A 19,999-nucleotide genomic window follows, 5' to 3' on the forward strand; every position below is an offset into this window, starting at 1 on the left:
GTTGCTTCAGGGTGGCCCGCGGTAGGCGAGGGCCTTGTGTCGCCTCGTTTCGCTGAGGGGAAACCCGGTTTGTTGTGGTGGGGGAACGCGGCGTCACCACGGGGCCGCGTCTGGGGAGATACGGCTCATTCACGGCTTTATATTTTACCTTGGAAGCGGTAAATAAGCACAGGTGTCCTCGGAGAGCTGTGTCTAACTTTGTTTTATTCTGGTGATTCTAAGGACTTGGGAGCAGGCGGAGGTTTGAGTGCAGTTAACCGCTGGTTCCTTCGCCTTCCTCCTTGCTGAGGCCATGCCGAAGGTGAAGAGGAGCAGGAAGCCTCCGCCGGATGGCTGGGAGCTGATAGAGCCAACGCTGGATGAGCTGGACCAGAAGATGAGGGAAGGTGAGTGGCTGAGCTGGGTCTGCTCAGGGATGGGACCCTGGAACCAGCTGAACCTTAACTCCCTCCAGAGCACAGCTTCCTCTGCTAATACAAATATCCCATCACAGATGATAATACATATACATAATTATATATATAATATATGTATTATCATCTCTGCCTTGCAGTGGTACTGCAGGCTGAGCCTGGACAGTATTGGGCATTCTCTTCCGTATGTACTGTTTTCAGAGCACTTTGTTTGGGGCATGTTGTTTTGGGGCAGCTATGGCTGAGCCCTGGCTGAAGCTCACGGATGTGAGTGGAGGGACTGGTCATTCTTGTCCATGCTGTTGGTCTGGTCTGATGGGCCAGGGCAGCCATGAAGTCACCTGTCCCCCCAGTGCAGGTCACGTCATCCCCATTCTGGTCATTCAGGCATTATTAATGAAAGGAGCTCTTCCAGGTCAAGTCCTTTTTATTTGAATTATATTTAGGTTAGACATAAGGAGGCTCTTCCCTGTGAGGGTGCTGAGGCACTGGCACAGGGTGCCCAGAGAAGCTGTGGCTGCCCCATCCCTGGCAGTGTTCAAGGCCAGGTTGGACACAGGGGTTTGGAGCAACCTGCTCTAGTGGAAGGTGTCCCTGCCCATGGCAGGGATTGGAGCTGGATGAGCTTTCAGGTCCTTTCCAACCCAAACCATTCTATCATTCCGTGAATCTTCTCCCATTATGCTCAGTCTTATCTCTGTCATGCATATGTAAAGGTTCTTGGAACAGTTTCTTGCAAAGTGACTGAGGAATTAAGATGGGCACCTGAAACCTGGTATTTGTGTTCCCTCCCAGCGGAGACTGAACCTCACGAAGGGAAGAGGAAAGTGGAATCCCTTTGGCCTATCTTCAGGATCCATCACCAGAAAACACGTTACATCTTTGACCTCTTCTATAAAAGAAAAGCTATCAGCAGAGGTGAGGAAGGCAAAGGCTTTACCTGGGTGGGTGTCGTGGTTTAAACCCAGCCACACAGCTAGTTCACTCACTTCCCCTCTTCCTTCCTCTTTCTTTCCTTCTCACTCCCGGAGGGATGGGGAGGAGAATCGAAAGCATGTTAACTCCCACGGGTTAAGAACAGTCCAGTAACTAAGCTATAACACAAATCACTACTGCTACCACCAATGATAATAATGATAAGAGAAAATAACAAGGGAAGAGAATACAATACCACCCGCTGAAACGACTCCGACCCAAAAAGAGAGCCCCATGCCCTTCCAGGTAACTCCCAGTTACCTTCCCGGGCATGACATGCTGTGTGGTATGGAATACCTCTTTGGCCAGCTTGGGTCAGGTGTCCTTCCTCCTGGCCTCCCCTCCTCCCTGGCAGAGCGTGAGCCTCACAAAGTCCTTGGTCAGAGTAAACATGACTTAGGAACAACTAAAAGCATCGGTGTTATCAGCACTATTCCCAGGCTGAAAGTCAAAACACAGCGCTGCACCAGCTACTAAGAAGGAGAAACAAACCTGACTGCTACTGCTAAACCCAGGACAGTGGGGGAGAATGGAGGCAGACGTCTGCCTCCATGGGTGTGTTGGTCAGAGGGATGAGATGTATGGGGAAGGAAGAGAAAGCTGGCAGCTCTCTGGCTTTACTTACTAGTTACTGCAGGTAGTAATTCCTGATGGTGAATCTTCTAACACTTCCCGAGAGCTACGCGTGATGCTGTCTGCTCCTCTACAGAGCTCTATGAGTACTGCATCAAGGAAGGATATGCTGACAAAAACCTGATTGCAAAGTGGAAGAAACAGGGTTATGAGAACCTCTGCTGCCTCCGGTGTATCCAGACACGGGACACCAACTTTGGAACCAACTGCATCTGCAGGGTCCCCAAAAGCAAGCTGGAAGTGGTAAGAGTTTTCAGCTTGTTCCTCTCCTTGTGCTGACCCTTGTAGCATCTGGTCTAACTTCTGTGCCAGGGATAGCAGGAGGGGCAGTGCTGTTCTTCCTGGTAATTGCCGTTAGTTCCAACATTTCATATCCTTGCTGGTAGAGCTGGTATCTGATTGCTTCTTAAGTTACCATCAACTTTGGCATGCAGTTGTTTAAGGTTGTTAAAGCAGAAAACCTGATGATAGAAACCCTTCTCATGCAGACCTGTTCTCTGCCTGGTGGGCCCCTCTGCTCATGTCACTTGGCTCAAATCCCTTCTCTGTGTTTCTTTTCCAGGGGAGAATCATTGAATGCACTCACTGTGGATGCAGAGGCTGTTCTGGGTGACACCTTTAGCCCTAAAACTACTTTTTGAACTCTTGAGGGATGTCATCCTACGCAGCGGACTATTGGAGCAGGTACCAGCCACCTTCTGTTTGATTGCTTATTTCTCTACAGCAATAACCAGCAACGTACTCACCTGGATCATTCTACAGCGGTGGTGCTTTTGGAATGTGGTTTTGTGTAGCCATGTATTTTAAAATAAAGTCTGTCCCCCTCGACTTGTTCTGACTGGGCTGGATGCGTTCTGGTTGCTCTGCCTACTGGGAGGTTTTCCAAATGGGGGTTATTTTTTAACCAGCTCTCACTCTCCTTTCTCAACAAAGTGAATTTAAAAGGCTGTGTAGAAAGGAAGTAATACACTTCTCAAATGGCTTTCTGAACCAAGCTCTCTGCTGAGGTCTGTAACCTGGAATCGGTGCATAGATTCATGCATGAACACACACAGGAAAGGGACAAAACTAGCACTGAGCTAAACCACTGTTAAATCTGATGTTGCTTCTTCCTTTTTAAGCACAGGGTTTGTTAAGCTACAGCCTATGTAGTCCTCTGCAACTGAAAATTTGCTTGTCCTTAAAGCAAAGCACAAGCATCGTGTTACACAGTTACCGCAAGAGCTCAATTTTCACATTGAAACACCAAGGAGCATTACTATGGTTTAAAGGAGAGAGTTGGAAGTTCTTGCTGCGCAAGGAAGGTGGAGAACTTCAGCATCCTTCTCAGTGCTGTTTCTGCCCCGGCTGTTCCTGCACAGCTTCTGTCTCACTCTCATTGACTGCATGTTTTGGTGTCCGGTATTGGGCCCAGGGGTGGGGGGTCTCCTCTCCTGCCATTACTTTTAACCACCGATGGTAGTAGCCACGGAAACCATCAATTTTCTCCAGGTAGCGGTTCTTTGACTTATACTGCAAACAGAAAGCCAACAAAACAAGTGTCTGTTAGAAGAGAGCTCACTTGGATTCCAGCATGCAATAGCTACAAGCTGCTCCTTAAGACCCAGCTATGGAATGATTGCCAGCCAGATCAAACAAACCCAAAGGAAAAAGGCAGCCACTTCTATTTCCCTTCCCTTGTTGTGTGTCCTTCACGCTGTGAGCAGTTGTGGCTACTCACCCTGTCGAATGTTGGGGGGTACTGTGCTGCATACTCCAGCTGCCGTATGATCACTTCGTTGGGAGGCACTTGGTTATTCCTCATGTCCCGTAGGATCTCTGTGAGGTAACTGTAATCCAGCTTCCTCACAGCAGCAGCAATGAGGGTGCTGTAGATGTACTTGTTGGGAGTTATTCCAGACTTCTGGAAGCAACAAAACCTACTGTTAAACTTGCTTATCTGCACACTAGAGCAGGATTCCCAGAAGGAAAAGGCTCGCAGCCACAAGGAGCACAGCTCTTGTTGCAGGCCCTGTGTAGCAGCTTAAGAGTGCCAGCATACCCCATTGCAAGCCCTCTCCTGTCCCAGCAGATACAGGACATTTGAGCTGGCAGCTACTCTGGAGCTGCATGGTTTTGGAGTGAGAACACAAGCCCCCAACACAAGAATCACATCCTGTCTTTTTAGAAGCATTAACGCTTCACTTTGCCTCTTCCTGCAACAGAGGTTTGGTTTGGGGTTTCTTATTACCTTTAAATCTGAGAGTAACTGCAGTCCATCCTTCTCCTGGCGGCAAGCAATTGCCAAGTTACAGAAGGTGTGGAGGTTGGGTGATAGGCCCCTCTTCACTAGAGCTGGCAGCATGCTCTGCAAGACACAAGTGTTGGCATCAGTTTCCAGAAAGTCTTGGTGGAGCTTTCCAGACAGAGCTGACTGTGCTAGAACAGAATCCACAGATCCTTACCCATTAACCCTGTGGAAAACACTCTGAGATCCCCAGTTGCTAGTGTGGACAGAGGAACAGGTCTCACAAAACACAGCTAATGAGGGAGGCCTGAGACAACATGGCTGAGTTTTGGGGTCTTTTTCCTCACCTTTGCTCCTTCCAGATCTCCCTGTTTACTTTTCTTCCTTATTAAAGTGTTAAAGAAGGTCACATCTACTTTTACTTTATGCTTATCTAGGAGTGCCAGCAAAGCAGACTCTGAGGGGCTCTGGGGTTCCACCAGCTCAGCCAGTAATGTGAATGTTTTAATGTTGGGTTCTGCATTGTCCTCTTTCATTTTATTCAAGAAGCCCTCCACATCCCCCATCAAAGCCAGTCTATCAGATGGTGCAGACACTCTCCCCAAGGAAACCACGGCTCCGTTGGGCATCTTGGAATCCAGCAAGTTGGGCAGGTTGCTGAATTGCAGTGTCTGGCTTTGGTGTGCTCGTTCCTGCTCCATCTCATGCTGGCCTCTACTCATCAAGGCTCCAGGCTTGCTGAGAGCTAAAGAGGGGCTGTCGAGAGCTGCTGCTTCTCCTTTAGCCTGGGTCACATCTCTATTTTGTGGCCCGGCCTCTTCTTTAGGCTGCACTGAGCCTTCCTGAAAGAGTTGTTTTTCCATAGCTTCCACATCCAGCTGGACAGCAGCTCCACTCTCTGGTCCCTTCTTCTGCTTCTTAACCTTTTCCTTCTGCCTCCTGGGTGCAAGCCTGAGCTGAGGTGAGTTCTCACTGGGAGGGCTGAGCAGGAGTTCAGAAGCCACGGCAGGGTCACCGATCCCACAGTCTCTTGCAGCACGCAGCATCAGATTGTAAGTGTGGCTGTCACCTTTTATCCCAAGCTTAGCCATTTGTTTCCAAACCTAAAGAGGAGAAGATGAACATCAGGTGTACATGATATTAAATAACAGGGGTGTTTCTAGCAGATTGTATCTGTGAATGGTGTCTGCTTGCAGAAAAGGAGTGAGTTTAGAGCATGATAAGATGCCACTGGACTGTGGGATCATCCATGGTGTTTTACCCGTCTGTGAGACATCCTGATGGACATCTGGTTTACAGAGCTTGTCCCAGGAGGAGCTGAACTCCCTGTTTCACCAGCTCTGGGCAACCTCCTGCCTTCTGCGCATTCAAGTTACAATTCAGAAGCACTTCTTCCTCCCCACTTACGAAGACAAACCTGTAAGGCGTATCGGAAACCACTTTCGTTGTCCTTTATGCAGCCCATCAGAAGGAAGCTGAAGGTCTCAACGGTGGGAACATGGCCCTTGTGCACGATTTCCTAGAAGAGCAGAGACAGCATTAAACTTCCAGTTACCCAGAATGTCTGCTGCAGTGAAGTTCAAGTACTGCTGTTGTCTTCTGGGGATACAGCAGCAACAAAGCATAGGTGAGCTCCCAGAACGGTCGCTCCAGGAGAAAGAGAGCCCTGAAATGCACACCCAGATCCCAGCTTCCTCCTCCTGGGAGCTATGGGAAATTTAGGAGCAGAAACAGCAATGCTTTTGGCTTCTCCCAGACCGGCCCTTCAGAGAAGAGCTGCTGTAAGAGCTCAACAAGAAGCTGGGTATCAGTATATGGGTCTTCAAAAGGAGGAATGGAAACAGACACAGCATTGTTTGTTGAGTCTCTGACCAGAGTCTTAAAGCCAACCTCTGCAGCTGCCTCCTTTTATGTACCTGAGCCTCATGTTTGCTATGTACCAAGACCATTTCATTGTATGAGACCAAGGATCAATGAAATACAAACATGTGATGTGTAATCACCTCTGCTGGGAACGAAGTAAAAGTGGTCTATGCAATATGGCAACTTCCAGGAGCTGTAACTGGAGCAGACTGCATTAAATACGGTATTATTATATAGTATTTACCTTCAGTACATCAAAGCACATCCTGAGATCAGAGCACAGGGCACAGGCCTTCAGCAGTGCGTGGTAGGTGATGAGGTTCAGCTCTTCATTCTTGCTTTTTAGCTGCTGCCGTAACTTGAGAGCACTCTGCAGACCCGAGTCCTTCCATGGGGATTCAGCACAGGCATTGAACAGTGCTGTGTAAGTGGCCTCGGTGGGAGTTAAGCCACGTTTCTTCATCTGCAGGAAGAGAAGGATTTGAACTGGCTTTTTAGGAGAGGACTTATACTCTTTGAACATGTTTTTAAGAGTTTCAGGCTAAGAAAGGTGCAAACTCAAAGGTATTTTGGAGACAAAGTAATGCAACCAAATGCATGACACAGCTTTAACTTAGAAAACATAACAAAGGTTTGAGAGAGGAGAGGATATGAACCTACATCATTGTAGAGCCTGAATGCTTTCTTCACATAGCCAACCCTGCCACAGCCACCAATCAGAACTGTGTAATTGCCTTCTTCTGGCTGTACACGTTCTTCCTTCAGCATCTGCACTTCGAACAGCTCCAGAGCCTCTGCCAGCTGCAGGGAAGAGGAAAATCCATGCTAAAGCAGCACAAGAATCAATTATAATGGGTATTTTGTATGCAGCTGTGGCCTGACTGTGGTGAAAGCCCTACAGAGAGCATAGGATTCCTCACAAATTCTCCTTTCTGTAAAGATGCTAAGGGATGGGACGATACAGATGGGACTGAGCTGCATCTTTCACAGACAAATTGTGCTTAACAAACCCGATCACCTGCTATGAATGAGTAACCTGCTTAGCTGATACAGGACAAGCAGTGGACACTGTCTACCTGGGTGTCTCTAGGGGGCTTTTCAATACAGTTTCCCAGTCTCCTAGAGCAGCTGATACATTACTGTCTAGACAAGGGGTCTGTGTGGTGAGGGGGGGACTGGCTTGTGGTGAACAGCTCCTTCTCAAACTGAGGACCTGTCACTCGTGGGGTCCCCCAGGGATCAATATTGGGCCCAACACTGTTCAGTGTCTTCACAAGTGGTGTGGATGATGAACAGTGTGCCACTACAGCAAAAGAAGGCAACAGGATGCTTGGTTACATCAACAGCTGAGACAGAGAAGCCATCATCCCACTCTACTCGGTACTTCTCAGGCCACACCTGGGAATACTTGGTTTAGTTTTGGTCCCTGCTATGCAAAAAGGATGTGGACAGGGTGGAGAGGGTCCACAAAATTGATCCAAGGAGCAGAAAGCCACACAAGGCAAAGCTGACAGAGCTGGGCTTGAGAAAAGAAGCCCCAGGGGAAGACCTTGTCACCATGCTCGGTATTTAAAGGGTGGCTACACAGAAGGCAGAGGCTCCTTCTTACATGGAAAAGACACAGGGCAATGGGCACAAGAGAGTATTTCCCAATGAGATCAACCAGCCCCTGGGATAACCTCTCCAGGGAAGCAGCGGCTTCCCCAACACTGGACACTGTTGAGATTCAGCTGCACAGGGTGCCGGGACATCGTTTAGATCATGCTTTGCCGACAAAGGTTGGACCAGATGACCCTTGAGGTCCCCCCCCCCACCTGATGTTCTGCGAGTCTACGATCCCCCATCAATGCCGTTACCAAAGCAGCGAAGAGCCGGGCACAAACCTTGTTTTCTTTGATGAGAGCCTTGCACCGCAGGAAGTACCAATACGGGGTGTTCGTGGGGCCGCGCCGAGCTCTTCGTTCTGCTTCTTCCTCTCCCTCCTCCCGCAGCTTTAAATTCTGGAGGCGCGGGGTCGTTTTGTGATAGTATTTCCTAGAGGAAAACTCCTCAGACAGCGTCCCGAACTCCACACCTTCATCATCGCCATCCTCCTCCCGCTCCCGCTCCTGCTCCTCCCCAGCGCCGCTCGCCCTCAGGCCGCTACGGGGCAGCTCTCGGGACGCTTGCGACGACCCCAACAGCCTCCACCCCGGTCCCCGGAGCTGCCGCGGTGCCTTCCCGGCGGGGGCTGCGGCCGGGCCCCGCCGCACGGCGCTGGAAGCCCAGCGGCACCGCGACGCCAGGGGCAGGAGCAGCCCCAGCGGCCTCATGGTGCTTCAGCGGGGCCCGGTCCCCCCCCCTCCCTCCACTCCCGGCTGCCGCCGCCGCCTCAGCGGGGCGGAAGAGGCGCGGCCTCCGCCGGAGCTCGGCGCAGCCGGGTCGGGGGTGAGTCCCGGCATTCCGCGGGCGGGCGGCGCGGGGCGGCCAGGAGCTGCCGCCGCCGCTCTCCCCGTTCCTTAGGCGCTGCCGGCGCGGAGCAGAGCGGGCCGGGCCGGGCCTGCCCGGGCCCGCCCGCCCGCTGCTCCCGCCGCCATCATCACCACCACCACCATACCCCCGCTGCCGGCCCGCTGCCGCCGGCCCCCGGCCGCCACCATGCAGGAGCTCATCGCCAGCGTGGACCACATCAAGTTCGACCTGGAGCTGGCCGTGGAGCAGCAGCTGGGGGCGCAGCCGCTGCCCTTCCCCGGCATGGACAGTGCGTGCGGGCACCGGGTTGTGGCCGGGCGCTTCCCCCCCACCACCCCTCACCTTGAGCCGGGGAGGAGGGTGGGGGAACGGGGGGGGAGGTTTCCCGGGATCTGAGCGCTTTAGCTCAGGTCTTGTCCTTAAATCCACCCGAATTCCGCGTCCCCGGTGAGGTTTGTGTGTTAACCCAGGTGTGCTGTGTTACTGCTTAGCGAAAGCCTGGAGGATGGAAGTTGGGGCGTTTTCAGGAATAAACATCACTTTCCTGCACAGTAACTGATGTTTTTTCCCCCTTCCCTCCTGATGGATGAGGTATTTTGATGATAGGGAGGCTTCTCCTTTGGGTATATCCATGGGCTCGGCTCTAAGCCATTCCCTTCGGTCTGATAACCGGATGCAGGTGGTCTGCAGGAGACTTTGCTGAAGCTTCCGGGCTCCTCAGTTTGTGTTTTAACCCCCTCAAACATTGTGGGCCCTGTTGGACCAGAAGGGGGTAACACACCCATGGTTGTTTCAGGCTCCTGTGGTCAAACACTGTAAGGCTGTTGTTGACAGGGCTGTAATTGCAGTGTGCACTGACACGATTGACTTAGCAGCAGAGGGAAACCCAGTCAACACAACCTAAATACCTGGAAAGCAAAACAAGCACCACTAAATCTCTGCAAGTTCCCTTTGGTGCCCCCCAACAAGAATGCAGGTGTTTGCCAGGGCCATAACGGAGCAAGGAACTTAAGCAGGGCAGTAAATTCCCCAAACCGGACCAAAGCACTGCTTTCCTTTTGATGTTAAGGACCAGATGCTCCCTCTGGGGAAGGAAACAGGTTAAAAGTTGCCACCAGACCGAGTTAAAATGAGTTATGTTTCTTCTCTCCACAGAATCCGGCGCGGCTGTCTGTGAATTCTTTCTAAAAGCGGCCTGTGGAAAAGGCAAGTGAAGTTTCCAATGGAATTAAGGGGCTGGAGGGAGGGAGACCAGTGGTTTCAAGCACTGCCTATGTTACTCTTGTGGTTTTAAAGCCTAGAGTGAGGATGAGACTGAAAGATGCAGCACTTGGGGAATAATGGTATTGAGAGGTGGGGAGGTGAATAAGCGATGCAACCGGTAAAGGGAGGTTTGAACTTGCCACACACAGACCTTGCTGTGGACGTGCTGGGATTATTGCTGTGGTTCTTGGAAGTCGGGATTCTTCCAAGTAACAAGGGATGGGACAAGAGGAAACGGCCTCAAGCTGTGCCAGGGGAGGTTTAGGTTGGACATTAGGAACAATTCCTTCCCCAAAGGCTGCCCAGGGCAGTGCTGGAGTCACCATCCCTGGAAGCATTCACAAACCACGTAGATGAGGCCCTCAGTGCCATGGGTCAGTGGTGGCCTTGGCAGTGCTGGGGAGCAGTTGGACTTAATGATCTTAAAGGTCTTTTCCAACCTGCTTGATTCTAAGATTAAGAGCTGGAGACTGTTGCTTACCTTGTTAGAGGGTGACATAAGGCTCACCTGGAACTCCCTGTTTTGCTAGTACCACTAAAGGCTAAATTCCTAATAGGAAGTGATGTCTTCCAAACCACATCTTGCAGAGGGGAAGAAAGTGTTGCTATTGCCCTGTGCTACCTTGTGCTGTGTATTTTACATGTTGTTCTTTCCCTTCTCCTTGCCCTGTCCTTCCGCAGGGGGTATGTGCCCGTTCCGACACATCAGTGGGGAGAAGACAGTTGTTTGCAAACACTGGCTACGAGGACTGTGCAAAAAGGGAGACCAGTGCGAGTTTCTACACGAGTATGACATGACCAAGATGCCTGAGTGTTACTTCTACTCCAAATTTGGTAAGGGCTGTTGTAACTCCTACTTCGTATTCCTTGCTGGCGTGGGAGTCTGGTGAAGAGGATCCCAGTACATCCCTGTTATCCATCTGTGGAGCGTTACGTTTCTTTTCTGTCTGATGGTATTAGACCATAATGTTTTCAGGTCTTAGTCCTTCACTTTACTACCCCCCCTGATTCTGTGACATACTGTAGATGTCTCCTCTCCCAAGAGCTTGTCCGTTGGGGGAAGAGGTGGGAAGTTCAAGTTTTGACTGGGTTTTATGCCTTACGTTCTCTTTGGGTACGAGATGAGTAGGCCGAGCAGTTGATCTTTGCATGACTCTTATTTTGGGGAGATGGTGAGCAGCAGCGGGCATGGGGGTGCAAAACTTTTATGCACTTGCTTTCCAGCTCTGGAGATGTGGACATAATGAGGCAACTTGCTGTCAGAAACTTACAGTCTTGTAGGTTTCCTTGGATTGAGGTTAGTGTGCAATTTGTAGTTTCTCCACGCTTCTGGTGCACTGAATGTTTGGGTTTTGTTACCGTGACTGCTCTTTTCAGTTTAGTTTCTGCATTGTTTCTAAAAGCACCTGTGTCTAATCCAGCCTGGTAGAACTTTGCTCACCGAGGGTGAGTCCTTGGTGTTCTTCATCTAGGGTAAGGCAGGCAGTATGACTGTTGTGCCTGAATTTATCCATGTTGGTAATGCTTTGTGGGAGCTACGTGAGCCAGGTAACGTTTTGAGAACCATTTGATCTTGAACCTGCACAATTGACTAACAAGTGTGTTTGCCTTTGCTACAGGGGAATGCAGTAACAAAGAATGCCCATTCTTGCACATTGACCCGGAGTCTAAGATCAAAGACTGTCCCTGGTATGACAGAGGCTTCTGTAAACATGGTATGTCCCACAGTTGCTGCTTCTGTGGCTATAACTCAAGGGTAGGGTGTTGCTGTTCTTTCTTTGGGTGATCTGCTTGTGTACTTGCTGCTGCTGAGTGCTGGGGTACGTATACATGGAACATGAACTGCTGAGCTTTGTGTTGCAGGTCCCCTCTGCAGACACCGGCACACTCGGAGAGTCATTTGTGTGAATTACCTGGTAGGATTCTGTCCAGAGGGGCCTAGCTGTAAATTCATGCAGTGAGTATGCTTCCAGGCTTGTCCTGTCATCTTGTGTTTCTCTTTGTAATCAGGTCTATGTCAAACAAGGGTGCTCCAGTGCTTCCCAGTGGCTTTGGAGACTCGGCCAATGTTTAGTTTCTTGTAATGATCTAAGGATATGGAGCAGGGCCTTTTTAGGGGATTACCCTGAAGACTTCAGAGTGGAGATCAGATCCCCTCAGTGCAGTGGGATCACATGGGTTTGTCAGATAACCACAGAATGTTTTGGGTTGGAAGGGACCTTAAAGCTCATCCAGTTCCAACCCCTGGCATAGGCAGGGACCCGTTCCACTAGAGCAGCTTGCTCCAAGCCCTGTGTCCAACCTGGCCTTGAGCACTGCCAGGGATGGGGCAGCCACAGCTTCTCTGGGCACCCTGTGCCAGCGCCTCAGCATCCTCACAGGGAAGAACGTCTCTGCCTAAGAGCTTGTCTCAATCTTCTGTTCTGGAAGACTTCACAGCTACAGGGATGTCCTACATCCCAGATTCTCATTTTCCTATAAATAATTGCTGAGCATCAGAATGGAAGGAGAAGTGGGGAGGGGGAAAGTCTGTTCCCTGTGGGCTGAATTGACTTGGCTGAATGGTTGGTTGGTTGGTTGGAGTTAATTGAGCTGATGGTAAAATGTTGACCTATGATTTAAAGGTCGATTTTCTTGTTTCCATCTAACCCAGCCCTCGGTTTGAACTGCCAATGGGAACCACAGAGCAACCACCGCTGCCTCAACCGACACAAGCACAGCAAAAGGTACACAATTCCCCCACCTGCAAAGCACTGCCTGCAGTGCTCTGTAGTCAAAAGTGGACACCTGGGCTCTTGCTGGAGAGTCTTTATTGGAGAAATACTCAGTGAATGAGGGAAAACCCTACCTATTTTATAACAGGATATGATACTCTTTTGTGTTTGAGAACTTGGAGAACAAATCCTAATCAATCACAAAGCGCTGTTCTCTTTCCAGCCTTCTCATGTCCACCATATGATCACAACAGACTTGCTGCTGCTCCTAGTACTGTGGGGCTTTGCTTTGCTTTTTTCCTCCCTGTGCCCTGGTTAACCTTGGTCACTAGTATTGTCCTGCAGCTCAAAGGCCAACAGTAGCAGTTCTGTTACTTGGGGGCACTGCCTGGAAGAGAGGGTGCAATGCAAGAATTAAGCAGTGAACAACAGTGAGTGCTGTTAGAGTGATGAAAACCCTACCATTTCTTCAACTGTATGGTGGAGATGTAGTCACAGAGCACTCCCACATGACACAGAAGCACCTCATACGTGGTTGTGCAGCAATCTGCCAGTTTTTATAATCTGTGTGATACCTGTCAGTGATGACAAGGGATATTTTGGCAGCCTAAACCTACTCCCTAAATCTGCTTTCCAGAGAAAAACAGAATTGCTGGGCTTTGTAAGCCTCGGTGCTCCATTTCTTCTCTGTGCTGTTCCAGCTGGCAGAGCACCCACGCACAGATTTGGAGGAAAATTGATCATTTGATGTATGGGGTGCTCTTTTCCCTTCTAACAAAGTAACAGCCATAAAGTTCTTTATCCTTGATGCACTTAATGACTCAGAACCCTTCTCCTGACCAACAGAGGACACCCCAAGTCATCGGAGTCATGCAGTCTCAAAATAACAACGCTGGGAACAGAGGACCCCGGCCGTTGGAGCAAGTCACCTGCTACAAGGTAGGCTAGAGGGGAGGGAAAGCAGAGGGTGCTGGGTGTGAGGAGTACAGAGTGCATGTCCCAGCTCCCTGTCCAGCTCAGTGTTAACAGAATCCAGTGTTGGGGAATCCACCACTTCCCTGGGAGATTATCCCAGTGGCTGGTTGTTCTCATTGGGGATTATTTTCCTCTTGTGTCTAGTCAGGATCTCCCCAGCAGTAACTTGTGCCCACTGCCCCTCATCCTTTCCGTGTGACTCCTTGTAAAAAGGGAGTCTCAGTCTTTGTAGCCAACTTTAATACTGGGACATGGTGACAGGGTCTCCCCTAAGCCTTCTTTTCTCTAGGCTGAACAAGCCCAGCTCCGTCAGCCTTTCCTTACAGGGCTTTTCACTCCTTGGAATGTTGTGGCCCTTCTCTGGACCCTCTCTAGCCTGTCCACATCTTTATTGCATATTGGGGACCAAACCTGAACCCAGTATTCCAGGTGTGGCCTAATGTGTGTCAAGAGTGGGATGATGACTTCTCTGTCTCTGCTGGTGATGCCCTAATTCAGGATAGCTGACTGGGAGAGCCCCACAGATCTTGGATACAGTGCCCATTAGGTGGAATAGTCTTGGAATCTTCTTGTGCGTTAGAGCTCTGCACTGTTCATAGCGGTACGCTGAGAGCTCTCTCTTCTGTAGTACAATAACTTGGCATCGTGTTGCTCCCAGCACAGAAGCAGCTTTTGCTCCAAGGAGTGGAAACAGCCCATAAATCATGTCTTTTGTCACTCTGTGGTTCACTTCCCCTGCAAAATGCTGCATCTTCCATACACAGCATCTGAACAGATGCTGCTGATAAAGGCAGCCAGAGGAAACGAGCTGTAACTGTGTAATAATTGCTCTCTCTTCCTTTCTCCTTTTAGTGTGGTGAAAAAGGTCATTATGCCAACAGATGCACCAAAGGACATCTGGCCTTTCTCAGTGGACAGTGAAAGAGCAGAACGAAGAGTGCGAGGGAGTTATTAACGCTGAGAAAAGGTTTCTGCCTAGCACTATGTCTTGAACTATTAATCAGGGGTTTTTTTAATGCCATTACTGAAAGAACTGGTCAGAGGCTGGCTGCTGCTAAGCAACATTTTTGTAACTGTCCACAACTTGTTTTGTTTTATGTTTTAACCTTTTTAAAATAGATTTTGGCCTCTGCCTCTCTTCACTGAGCCCTGCTGAAAGGTAGATCTAAAAGCCAATCGATACGCAAACCCCTCACTGGTGCAGCACTCTACCTAAACACGTCTTCTGCCAGTGTTTCTTTAAAGTGTTTTCCTTCTGCCACTTCTCTTTGGGGAGCCTATGGAAGCAGGCAGACTGGGAAAACTCATACTTGAAATGCCTTCCCTTCAGTGAGGAAGCAGAGATTCTGCTGTCCTGTAGCTCTTAAAAAGCAAAGTCATGTTCCCAGGTCCAGCCTGTTGTAGTCAATAAGCTTGTCCTGGTGGCTCACTTAAGGCCTCACGTATGTGAGGCTGTAAAACTCTCATCCACTTGCTTTGTTTCTGTGCTTCTTGCTATACTGAAGGCTAGAAATTCATCTTCTGGGTGAGAACTGATCAAGGGGAGAATAAATTGGCATCTCTGTGCTTAGCCAAACAGTGAGGAGCAATGATTATAGGAAAGCCATGCCTGTGCTCATGTTCCGTTTGCAAACAGCAAAGGGAAATGAACACAGCTTGAAGAGAGGAATAGAAGAGCCTTGTCTCAGCCCCCCTCCCGACATCCAGCTCACACTGAGCAGGTATTTCCATAGCCTAGAGAAGACTGAGAAGTGGAGAGATATATTCTTATGGAACACTGCTTTTAAAAGTGGTAGAGTGTTCTGAGAGCAATTTTTGTAGCCAAACTCCTTTCGTTTTGTGAGAAGATTATTTCCAAAGGGCCAATGACAAAACATCAATTAAAAACAAGACAAAAAATGTACCGACAGCGTGAGCCTTATTGATCCTGAGCCCTCTCCTTTGTTGCCTTTTTACTTTGTTTTTATTGAAATGGACTGATGGAAAAAGCTGGGTGTGAATTTCTTTTCTTGTAAGAACAAGGCAATATGCCTGGATGAAGTGACCAGAGCACTTATTTGAGTGACTGCTATTATTTCACTGTGGAGAGTCAGTCAAAACAGGTGTTTCATGACAGACCATTGGATGCTTCTTGTAAGACATTGTGCCTGCAGAGGCTGAACAGTGGTTCAACTGTGTGTTACCTGTGTGTAACTGGACATGTGGAAAAGGAGCAAAACACTTTGGTACCTGGTCACCTTCCCCACCTAGTTGAGTTTATGGTCTTCCCTATCTGAAGAGATGCTTTGCAAACCTGAAAGCCTTCCTGTTACCACCATAGCTCTTCAGAGATTGTTCACATCCCTTAAGAAGTGGTTTTCTCTCTCCCTCCTGGTCAGACAAGCATACTGCAGGTTGCACCTGCAGCTACAAGCATCAGCAGGTAGTGTTGTGGCAGGATGTGCTTGCTGAATGGGACCAAACCCTCAGATGCTCCTTTAAGCCACACTTACGAACATTGTGGCTCTTGTTAAAACTTCCCAGTGCTGCCTTGAAGTCAAGCAGTAAAGTTTTCCTTTTAATATAAGCTTATACACATTCAGAAGAGCCCTCCAGCTTCTTTTAGCAACACAAGCAAGGTTTTAATAGAAATATCAGGTTACCAGAGGCAAGAAGCATTAGAATCCCAGTGACAGTGTGGGAGTTGCAGGCCTCTTTAAAGCTAGACTATCTGGAAACTGCTCAAATACGTGCAGTCCCCAGGTGACAGCCTGATTAAGGATCAGAAACACATGGCCCCACCACCAAGCCACCTAAAGCTCAGATAATTTCAGATCAAAATGCCTCCTTTCAGCTACTTCATCCTGTACTAATGGGCATTAGGAAGTAATCCAATGCTTTTTACTTTTATCCAGAGTTAAACAGGAATCAGTTGTCATCGTTTCCCCAGTTCCTAATACAACCTAAACAACACTTTCCCCACCCTTAGGTTTTAGGGGTGAAACTGAGAAGCCAAAACCTCACTTGCACAGTACAATGAACAAGTCAGTTACGAGAGTGTCAGCTCAGTACACGTAAAGTGTCTGCACTTTATTATTGGTCACAGTAGTACAGATGTTAGCATGAATAGTTGGGATGTCTTCAGTCAGGGTAACTGTTCAGCAGCCAGGTCTGTTCCAGAGCTGTACCTTCACTTCCTGAAAGCCACACTTCAGTGGTACTTCCTGCGGCGCTCGTGCTCTGCAGCATGCAAAACAAAGCAGGTTAGTTTTACTGAAGTCACCAGAAATACACACCACGCCTGAAATAACAGCAAAGAAAGCACTCTAAGGACAAATCTGAGCATGCAGCTTCTAAGCACCATCAGGTCAGACAGGCAACAAGAGCTACATCACCAAGAGACCAATGGCCATCTGATAACTAAGTAAATATTCAAGTGTTTTGCAGCTAAATGAAGCCTGCTTGCTCAGGCTGGGATTCAAGCAGCAGTGGTGTGCACAGCCATCCATAGCAGCAGCAGATTGTTTCTATTGCCCCAAGCAGCCTCCCGAGCCACGCTATACGCATACAGCCGCATTGCTTTTACTTACTCAGGTGGCTGTAGCTCCAGATGTAGCTGATAACAACATAACCAGCGAGCACCATGGAGATGCCACCCAGGCCCCCTTTCCTCACATCGATGTATTTATTGTAGTATCTGTTGTAACCTGCGGAGGAAGAACGTTGTCAGAGGAGTTACACACTGGGCAGGGTCTGAAAACAGCCTGGTTTCACACAGCTTGGGTAAATGGTTCCTAAGGAACATCTGAGGGTCTCAGAGAAGAGAAGGCTGCGAGGAGACCTCAGAGCAGCCTTCCAGTATCTGAAGGGGGCCTACAAGGATGCTGGGGAGGGACTCTTCATTAGGGACTGTAGTGATAGGACAAGGGGTAACGGGTTAAAACTTAAACAGGGGAAGTTTAGACTGGATATAAGAAGGAAGTTCTTTACTGTGAGGGTGGTGAGGCACTGGAATGGGTTGCCCAGAGAAGTGAATGCTCCATCCCTGTCAGTGTTCAAGGCCAGGTTGGACAGAGCCTTGGATGCCATGGATTAGTGCGAGGTGTCCCTGCCCATGGCAGGGGGTTGGAACTGGCTGATCTTAAGGTCCTTTCCATCCCAAACCATTCTATGATTCTAAATCCGAATGCTATAGCATACAATCTACAGAGCATAGACACAATCTACAGCAAAGGGCATGGGTCAAAACTTACACAAGAAGAAATACCAAAAACAAGCCTTTGGTGGATAAAGCCCAAGCAAGAAACAAATCTACCGATGGAAAAACACGATGCTAAAGAGGAGATGCTGTTCTGAGAAAGCAAAAATCGCCTCGAATCAGCCCGATAGTACCAGATCCCCCCCCACATCCAGCACCCAGCGATGCTCATGCACCGAGGTGCCTTAGCTCCGGCAGGAGAAGGGATCCGCACCCCTCATTGTCCCCGCCGGCCGCGGGGGTGCGGAGCAGGATTGATCCTCTGAGCCCTCACCTCACCTCACCTCTTCGTATGGCCCCCAGGATGCCGCCGGGGGTGAAGTCCCTCATGGCCAGCCAGCTGGGCAGCTGGCCCAGCTTCACGTCCAGCAGCTTCATGTCCTTGAGGAGAACTGCAGCACATAAAGAGACAGACACAGCCGGTCAGAGGGGACGGGAGGGAGGGAAAGGGAAGGAGCCGCGGTCACCTTGGGGCCCCGCCGCACTCACCCGGCGGCTGCGCCATCTTGCCGCTGTGAGGGGCCGGCCGGGAAGCGGCCGCGCTGAGGCTGCCGGGAGGAAGGTCGGGCGGAACCCGGATGTTGGGGCGGGTGGCGAAGGGCGGGCGCCATGTTGGGGGGGTCCGTCCTCCCCTTGGTCCCTCCGTCGTCCCGCTCCGGAGGGGCCCCCTGAGGAGGTGATGGCCGCGGTGGTGCCGCCTTGTCCCGTCCCATCTCCTCACCGCGGGGTCGGTTCCTCAATGGGGGCGGCACATGCTGCTTCCATCGGTGGGCATGTGGGGTCCTGCCAGCATGGCGGCCTGTCACTGCGCTAGGGTCTCCGTGAGGGGTTTCCTGCCCTGACCCCGGTCTCCTCCTCAGCAGCAGCAATGGAGCCATGGAACGGTTTGGGTTGGAAGGGACCTTAAAGCTCATCCATCTCCAAGCGGGGACCCCTTCCACTAGAGCAGCTTGCTCCAAGCCCCTGTGTCCAACCTGGCCTTGAGCACTGCCAGGGATGGGGCAGCCACAGCTCCTCTGGGCACCCTGTGCCAGTGCCTCAGCACCCTCACAGCGCAGAACTGCTTCCTTACACCTTATGCAGGGTGTACTCCGATGGTAGAAGGTGTCAGCATCTCTGTGAGTGTTGGGTGTTAGCGCTGCAGCTTGTGGGGAAACAGCAGAGAGGGAAAACCCCACCATTTCTGCATCAGCATCATCACAAGACTTCATCATCGGTTTTGCAGGGCTGCTGGTCTCCCACAGATGATTTTTCTCCAGTTCTGAGCAAGTTGCAGCTCTTATCCCTGTAAATGTGCATCCACAGATAGGCTATACTGCAACGTGCGTTTAGATTTGCTATCATATTTCAATGTAAGAGGTGAGGGCTTCCCAGACCTCTTTCAGGGGTCACCCCCTCTCCTGCAGTCTTCCTAGGTGAGAGCATTGGAATGTTCAGCTGTAATTTTCATAGGGATTAGGTGGCAGATGAATAACATACCCTGTGGTTCCATTTCAGTGCCCACTCAGGACTTTTCCCTATGGGAATATGCTGTGTTTTACTACAGCTCCTCAGGAAGGATGTCGAAGGCACCGGTAAACGCTGGAAGCAAACCTGCGTAACCAGAGTGGTGGAAGAGGTAACGTGCAGATAAAGACATCTTTTGCCTTCCTGCAATAGGAAAGAGCCATCAGGAGTTATTTCGTATTCCTAAGTGTCTTTTTAGGGGATTTAATGCACTCAGGCGCCCAGAGAGAGCAGCGTTGGTGTTGGGACGGGGATGAGGACTCCGGCAGGTGTCACCCGCATGTAGCACAACGGAGCCGCAGGAGGGATGCTCTCCGTGAGCCTGACCTCTAGAGGTTGCGCATGGAATCATCCAGGTTCGCATCAGAGTCAGGTCTTGTTGATGGTGCTGGACCCCGACCGCAAAGCGATCCAGCAGTGAACGGGGAGCAGCCATCACCATGGGATGCTCAGGTCCGCAGCCAGGACCCCATAGTGCCTGGATATTAAATCCCCATCGCACTTAGGGCTGTTGGGACGGATGGGAGATGATGAAAACTAAATCAAGGACGCTGAGCGCAGCCCACAGAGCTCCTACATAAACTGATCTTTGCAGCTTGAACTTCCTTGAGGTCATAAAGCCTTATTCCACAGTCCTTCCTCCTGGCACTACAGTATCCCTGTGTTAGGGTTTTTGTTACCTGGTCTTACATGAGTTGAGGTACTCTGTAATGCGTTACACAGAGGCTGGTCTGTTTCACCT

General features: G+C 50.1%; 3 protein-coding genes across 3 annotated transcripts; 2 read left to right on the forward strand and 1 right to left on the reverse strand.

The window, feature by feature from the left end:
• The first annotated feature begins 43 nt into the window (after positions 1–43).
• Positions 44–2,844, forward strand: BUD31 (BUD31 homolog). The gene is made up of 5 exons (XM_061473499.1): positions 44–67; positions 223–386; positions 1,209–1,331; positions 2,098–2,264; positions 2,584–2,844. The coding sequence occupies exons 2-5, from the start codon at positions 293–295 to the stop codon at positions 2,632–2,634; spliced, it is 435 nt and encodes a 144-aa protein (XP_061329483.1). The 5' UTR covers positions 44–67; positions 223–292; the 3' UTR covers positions 2,635–2,844.
• Positions 2,845–3,002: 158 nt separating this feature from the next.
• Positions 3,003–18,397, reverse strand: PTCD1 (pentatricopeptide repeat domain 1). Its single transcript, XM_061474014.1, has 13 exons — positions 18,241–18,397; positions 18,036–18,143; positions 17,084–17,200; positions 16,708–16,733; positions 8,708–8,904; positions 7,995–8,427; positions 6,772–6,912; positions 6,356–6,574; positions 5,666–5,767; positions 4,596–5,351; positions 4,252–4,368; positions 3,742–3,924; positions 3,003–3,533 (listed from the first exon to the last, which is right to left on the reverse strand). The coding sequence occupies exons 1-13, from the start codon at positions 18,254–18,256 to the stop codon at positions 3,348–3,350; spliced, it is 2,601 nt and encodes an 866-aa protein (XP_061329998.1). The 5' UTR covers positions 18,257–18,397; the 3' UTR covers positions 3,003–3,347.
• CPSF4 (cleavage and polyadenylation specific factor 4) lies at positions 8,572–15,417 on the forward strand. Its single transcript, XM_061473917.1, has 8 exons — positions 8,572–8,851; positions 9,718–9,768; positions 10,507–10,659; positions 11,445–11,540; positions 11,689–11,782; positions 12,479–12,551; positions 13,386–13,478; positions 14,367–15,417. The coding sequence occupies exons 1-8, from the start codon at positions 8,749–8,751 to the stop codon at positions 14,433–14,435; spliced, it is 732 nt and encodes a 243-aa protein (XP_061329901.1). The 5' UTR covers positions 8,572–8,748; the 3' UTR covers positions 14,436–15,417.
• Positions 18,398–19,999: the final 1,602 nt, after the last annotated feature.

The sequence above is a fragment of the Pezoporus flaviventris genome, unplaced genomic scaffold (assembly GCF_033815535.1).
Source record: "Pezoporus flaviventris isolate CSIRO_AGI_PZ_B2104156 unplaced genomic scaffold, CSIRO_AGI_Pfla_v1 ptg000078l, whole genome shotgun sequence".
In the NCBI taxonomy this organism is placed as follows: Eukaryota; Metazoa; Chordata; class Aves; order Psittaciformes; family Psittacidae; genus Pezoporus; species Pezoporus flaviventris.